The sequence below is a fragment of the Pteropus vampyrus genome, unplaced genomic scaffold (genome assembly GCF_000151845.1).
Source record: "Pteropus vampyrus isolate Shadow unplaced genomic scaffold, Pvam_2.0 Scaffold152, whole genome shotgun sequence".
Lineage (NCBI taxonomy): Eukaryota > Metazoa > Chordata > Mammalia > Chiroptera > Pteropodidae > Pteropus > Pteropus vampyrus.
In genome coordinates, this window is record NW_011888933.1 from 4,697,510 (window position 1) to 4,703,606 (window position 6,097).

The 6,097-nt window shown below is 40.9% G+C and overlaps 1 protein-coding gene across 2 annotated transcripts; it reads right to left on the reverse strand.

Annotated features, from left to right (window-relative positions):
• Nucleotides 1-275: 275 nt before the first annotated feature.
• CTLA4 (cytotoxic T-lymphocyte associated protein 4) lies at nt 276-5,807 on the reverse strand. 2 transcript variants are annotated; one of them, XM_011369688.1, is made up of 4 exons: nt 5,569-5,807; nt 2,693-3,040; nt 2,096-2,205; nt 276-697 (listed from the first exon to the last, which is right to left on the reverse strand). In XM_011369688.1, exons 1-4 carry the CDS (start codon nt 5,675-5,677, stop codon nt 593-595), a joined length of 672 nt encoding a protein of 223 aa, XP_011367990.1. In that variant the 5' UTR covers nt 5,678-5,807; the 3' UTR covers nt 276-592. The 2 variants fall into 2 exon arrangements, with proteins under 2 accessions (XP_011367990.1, XP_011367991.1); XM_011369689.2 differs by lacking the exon at nt 2,096-2,205 and having other exon boundaries at nt 630-697; nt 5,569-5,752.
• Nucleotides 5,808-6,097: the final 290 nt, after the last annotated feature.

Genomic DNA, 6,097 nt, shown 5'->3' on the forward strand with positions numbered 1-6,097 from the left:
AGTGTTTATATTCAAACTATCAGTAAGTACATAAAAGCACATGCGGCCCCCATGCACAATATTATCAAATAAAAAATACATATTGGTACAATACAACTCCTGGAATCACTGGCTAAAATATAGCCATGTGAGTATTTTTAAAGCATTCATTTAATTACATACTTGTTAAGAAAAATAACAGGGCATGAAAATTTAATGTGAAAACATCATTTCAGCTAGAAACTTCTAACATGTAAATACAAGTTGTGTACAATACTGACCGCTTTCTTACTTCTTTTGCTTTCTCTGGACTGTACCATTCCCTAACTTATTTCCTTGATTCCACATCATAATGCTGTATCCTCATATTGCTCCCAAGTGATGCTTTTACTAAAATTAGATCTGATGTGACAGAAATATCCTGGCTGTTTTCCTGCTCCTTTGCTTTAAATCGTAGTACACTTACTTTGTGTTCTGCATCCAGCTTTACATTAAAGAGAGATGAATTTCCCCCAAAGTACACAAACAAATGAAAATAACTGGATAGCAAAAAGGTAGAATTGCCTCAGCTCTTTCAAATTAGAAAATTGTCTTTCTTCTTCATAATGGTCTCTCAATTGATGGGAATAAAATAAGGCTGAAATTGCTTTTCACATTCTGGCTCTGTCGGGGGCATTTTCACATAGACTCCTGTAGTCAGAGGGCTTCTTTTCTTTAGCTGCCAAACACAGAAGGAAACAGTAATTATTGTTGAGGAATACAGAAGCCACTTCTAACCATAATAGGACTCAAGAAATATTGGGTCCCTACCCTACTGAAAAATGGATGTTCACAACATACAGAATTATAAACCCCAGGAGATTTTTTTTTATTCAACTATTAAAATTCATTTTAGATAAATAGTTCTGTGCTATAGATGTAAAATAGTAGTCACTTTCCCTAACTGGAAGATAGCAGAAAGAGGCTTTGAGAAAGCTTCAGAAAGAACACCCAAAATACCTAGATAAACGACTGGATGCAGTCTATAAAGAGACAAGTTTGATAATATAATAAACTTTTTTTATCCTGTTTGAGAGCTGTATTTCTCATCGCCACTCCTCATATACTTTTTATTATTTCTCTGTCCACATTAGTTTTTATCACTTCAGTAAATTGAGAGCTAACATACTAGTCTGTGTGGCTGTTTGTAGCAATTGAGTTAGGAAGAAGCTAAAGCAACTGAACAGGTTGAGAGAAGATCTTGGAATAGTGTGTGTGAAAGAGAGAGAGAGAGAGAGTGTGTGTGTGTGCGTGTGTTAAGGGAAACAGGGAGAGAGGGAGGTAGGAGAGAAAGAGGAGAAAGGAAGGGATTGGGAGAAGGAGAATGGGAGAGAGGAAAAGAGGAAGAGATGAAGGGAGGGAAGGAGGCAGAAAAGAGAGGGAGAGTTTGTAACAAAGCCAGGCTTAGGCAGAGGTGGCTAAAAGGAACGATCAGAAAGAAATCCCGATAGGAAGTCTGATTCCATACCTCTGCCTCTTCCACCAAAAACTGCAGTAGATAAAAACTGGGGTTCTCATTTTCTGTACTGTAGGGGAGGGCAAGACTTCCCAGTCAAGCTAACTGGGTAACAGGGAGCCCTGGACAGGTGTTTATGTAGAGAGCTACATCTTGGACAAAGAAGACACAAATTGGGTAGCACTGAGAGATGGCTTCCAGGTGAAGTAGAGGGCCATTAAGGGAGAGAATAAAATACATCCAGATGGCCTTCTCCAGGAGCATTTTGCTCAACCTAATCTTATGTTTCAGGGTTATTAACTTAAGTACAATTATCACAAAGATAAAGAGCAAAACAGCTGCCCCATGTTATTTGAATGGTTACTCAAACTGAAACCCTGTTCAGAAGCACACAAACATTCACTGTCAAACACACTCATCTAAAATATTAGTCATCCTGAAACCCCAATGACACTCCTAAAGGCCAGTGCCATGGGCTCTAGCGTGTTCTTTACCATTGTCTTGCGTCTTCTTCATTTATTGTTTCATCTCAATAACACTAAGCTCAACAGCGTCATCTGGTCAGTTGTTATCACTAAAGTATGCCCACCAAAAATGGTGCATTGTCAGCATCGCACTCACCATTTTGCTCAAAGAAACAGCTGTGATGAGGAAGCTGTAAAAAAATAACCCCGAGCTGACTGCTGCAAGGATCCAGAGGAGGAAATCGGAATCTGGGCATGGTTCTGGATCTGCAACGAAAAATAAAGCAGAGCCTTCCTGAGACACTCTTTAAGCGTTAGGGCCCTACTCCCCTCATTGGTGAAAAAAAGGAAGAAATGCGAGCTTCCAGGCCTCGATAATATTGCTTGGCTACAGTTAAGTCTAGTTATTTGAAACTACTTCCCCAGGAGTGTCATATCAAAGGCATAAAGGGCAAACTCGGTGATGGTTATCACTCCAGAGTGAGTACTCCAACTTAATACTAAAAAAAAAAAAAAAAAAAAAAATATATATAGACCTTCTCCAACCCATTTTATTATATAGTCAGAATACTATTTGGGTTACCGCCCATACTAAGGAAGGCTACCATGTGGCTATCTACAATGCCAGAGAACTCTTAAAGAGAATTTTCACAATCCCAAAAATGAACCACCTGAAATTAAGGAACAAAACTATTTTCATGCAAAGAAGATAGCAATGCAAAAGGTGTCAGCTTAGTGATATGACTTTTCTCACCGATGACATAAATCTGGGTTCCATTGCCCATGCCCACATAGTAGGGAGGTGGGTACATGAGCTCCACCTTGCAGATGTAGAGCCCCGTGTCCATGGCCCTCAGCCCTTGGATGGTGAGGTTCACTTTGTTTCCGCTGGAAGAGCCAATGCAGGTAGAATCATCTTGGAAGGTCAACTCACTCTCTACCATGTACGTTGCAGCACAGACTTCAGTCATTTGGTGGCCAGCCTGCCTCAGCACTGTCACTCGGACCTCTGAGGCTTTGCCTGAAGACACGTACTCACACGCAAAGCTGGCGACACCCCGGCTGTTAGCCAGCACCACAGAAGGCTGGGTCACATGCACCCCTAAAGTGGAAAAACCAAAGGGAACTTAGTAAACTCATGCTCACCCACCATTGGGCCCAGATAAAACCTCAAGCCAGAGAAGATTTATCTTTGATGGGTACCCCCCAATTTTACTTTTAAGTTATTCTTTTCCCCTTAAACAAGCCCATCGCCCTTTCTATCCCTTCCTTCTCCACCTTCCCCAACTTTCCTTCCCTCTCTCAGCTGTCTTCCAAGCTACTCTCCATAAAGTTGTTTCCTTAGTGGAAAATAGTTGCTTGAAGGTAGTTGATTGTGGCAGGAAGAACATTAGTGTGACAAACAAAAGACCTAGCTCTACCTTGAAATATACCATTTGTCATGCCTTCCCTGTGGACTTCATTTTCCCTCACATGTAGGAAATGGGAATTAGATCAGATGATATCAGAGTGCCTTCCAACTCTGGTATTCCAGGGTTGTAATTAAACTAGAGGAATTATAGTTCAGGAACCACGAGTAGTAAGGGAAATTTTGAAAGCTGCAGTATAGAATATTATTGCTTTATATCGCAAAGCATACCTCAGCAACCTCTGCCTATACTTACCTGGCTCTGTACCTCTATTACCCACAAGTAGCTATGCCCTGGCTCACAGTGTTGACCACCCCCTTCCCCTGCATTATTATCAGAAAGCTGCCAGATGAAGGAAGCCACAGGGCAGAGGACACCAGCGCGTTTCCTCTCCAGGCTCAGGCAACCCTGCCGTGAATGTCTGTGGGCTTCCCCTGCCACCACCACCACGTCTCCCGCCACTCTCTCTCCTCAGCTGAACACCTTCGGGAAGTGTTCTTTTACTCTCTGTCTTCCATAGGATAAGAGAGGCCAGCTCTCTATACGAAAAGGCTCACATCATCTAAAATATGAGAGCTTTATGTCAAACAACTTTTCTATAACTAACCTCTCTCCAATCAATAATACAAGTGGTCCAAAACTATATTGAACCATGTCATTCATCCTGTTCAAAGACTTTGATGCCTTACATAACACTCTTCCAAAAACAAATAAGATAAATAACATTCGATGTCCTCTATGATCCAATCCCAACCTATCACTCCACTCTGAGATTCTAGGACACCTCTTCCTGTATACAAATTACTCTTATGGAAGGCACTAGACCTTTTCCTCAAGCACCTGTGCTGGACAATATCTGTCCCCGAAGAAAGAACAATACGGCAGCAGCCTTTGCCATGGTTAATCCACTTCCCCAACCTTCATCTCTGTCTGCCAAAGATGCTCTCTGAGCATTCTCTGATCATTAGGTCTACTTAATCAACTTAATCTGCTCTGTATTATGGTTTTCTGTGCGCTAATCACACCTCCTCCAGCCTCTGCCTTTGGCTTATAAATAATTGGGAGCAGCCATTATATCCTGCCCAAATGGACACTCAATAATCGTTATAGTATTGACTCTGAGCCTAAAAGAAGCCAAGTTTCCTGCCCTACCCCAGGCAAGCTCCCAATTATCACCACCAAATCTGGTCACATTCAATTTCCCAGTGTCCACAACGGGAGGATCCCAGTTACAGGTTCAGATAAATTTCCTAAAAAGGAAATTTGAATACTTCTAAGAGTATTTAATTTTTACATGTTCAAAACATGTGAAATAAGATCATGTATATGAATATGTCTTAGCCAGTAAAAATTAAGTTATCAAACATCTTTTAAACACCTACGTCACACAAACTACATAGTTTCTTAACCGAGGTCTAGAGAGAGAGAAGGCTGAAATTCATTGGAAACACTCATCCTTTAACATCATATAACAAACCTGGAATCAACTTCTAAAGAGCTTTATTTTATCTGAAAACTGGGGAATCTGCCTCTGAAGTCCACAGATAGATCAGGCAGCAATTAAGTATCTTATGCAAACAGATTAATGGCTTGTTTTCATCCCTCCTTTTTGTTGTTGTTTTTTGTTGTTGTTGTTGTTGTTTTACAATTTCAAACTGCTTTCATTTTTTTAAGTAATTAGCTAACTAGTTTATAGAATTGATTAAGAGGGGCTTAAAACCTTGAATTGAGTAAAGAAGGCTTAAATTTTAAACAAGCTGGCTAATCAGTTTATAGACATGAATTAGAGGACTGTAAAACCTTGAATCGAATAGGAAAGAAGCTTCCCATGATTAAAAAGAAAAATTTTGATCTCACCCTGATTCCAAGCTCAGATGTATTCAGGGTTCTGGATATCTTTTCTCTCTTAAATCACTGAACAGTGTTTTCTTTCAATCATACAGAAGTGTCTGAAATTGCTCATGTGTCTCAAACCAACTCAGATATATTCATTAAGCCCCTACTCAATGCCTGGCACTCTGCTATGAGCTGTATCTCTGTTTATTTGCTGCCGCCAGCTGTCCCCAGCCTGCCTTGGAATACAGAGCTATCCAAGCCAAGAGACTGGAGTTTTTACCTTTAGTGTCTGGCTTTGCTAGAAATCACTGTCTTTGACTGCTGAAATAAATGAAACCCAGGTGAGAGAAACACCTCCTCCACCTTCATGCTCCAAAAACCTCACCTTTGGAGAAGACAGGGATGAAGAGAAGAGAAAACAGGGCAGTGCAGGGCCAGGTCCTAAAAGCCAGGTCTAGCCGAGCCTCGTGCCTCCGGAATCCAAAGCAAGCCATGGCTTTATGGGAGCGGTGTTCAGGTCTTCAGGAAGTAGAGCGAAACCTTTCAGGATCCTGAACTTTGAAATGTGTTTGAACCCACACAGAATCAAGGACTTTATATATAGCTGGCTTTGATCCCAGGTATCCTCTGACATCTACTACATGTACAAGGCACCTGAATAGAAAGCCTTTTTTGTTTTGGTTTTACGAGAAAGGAAGCGTGGGTTTAGCTGTTACGTCGAAAAGATAACCTCAAACACTCAAAGTAAAACTGAAAAAAACAAGCCAATCCATGCATGGAAAATGTACTCAATTTGAAACTGAAGCTTTTTCTTCACTTTGAGGATAACTAAGTGGAGACTTGGAAAATTTCCTGGAGTGCAGAAGTCCCCTTAAATCCCAATTTTATCCAATTGTCTAGGCATCTTTTGGCAC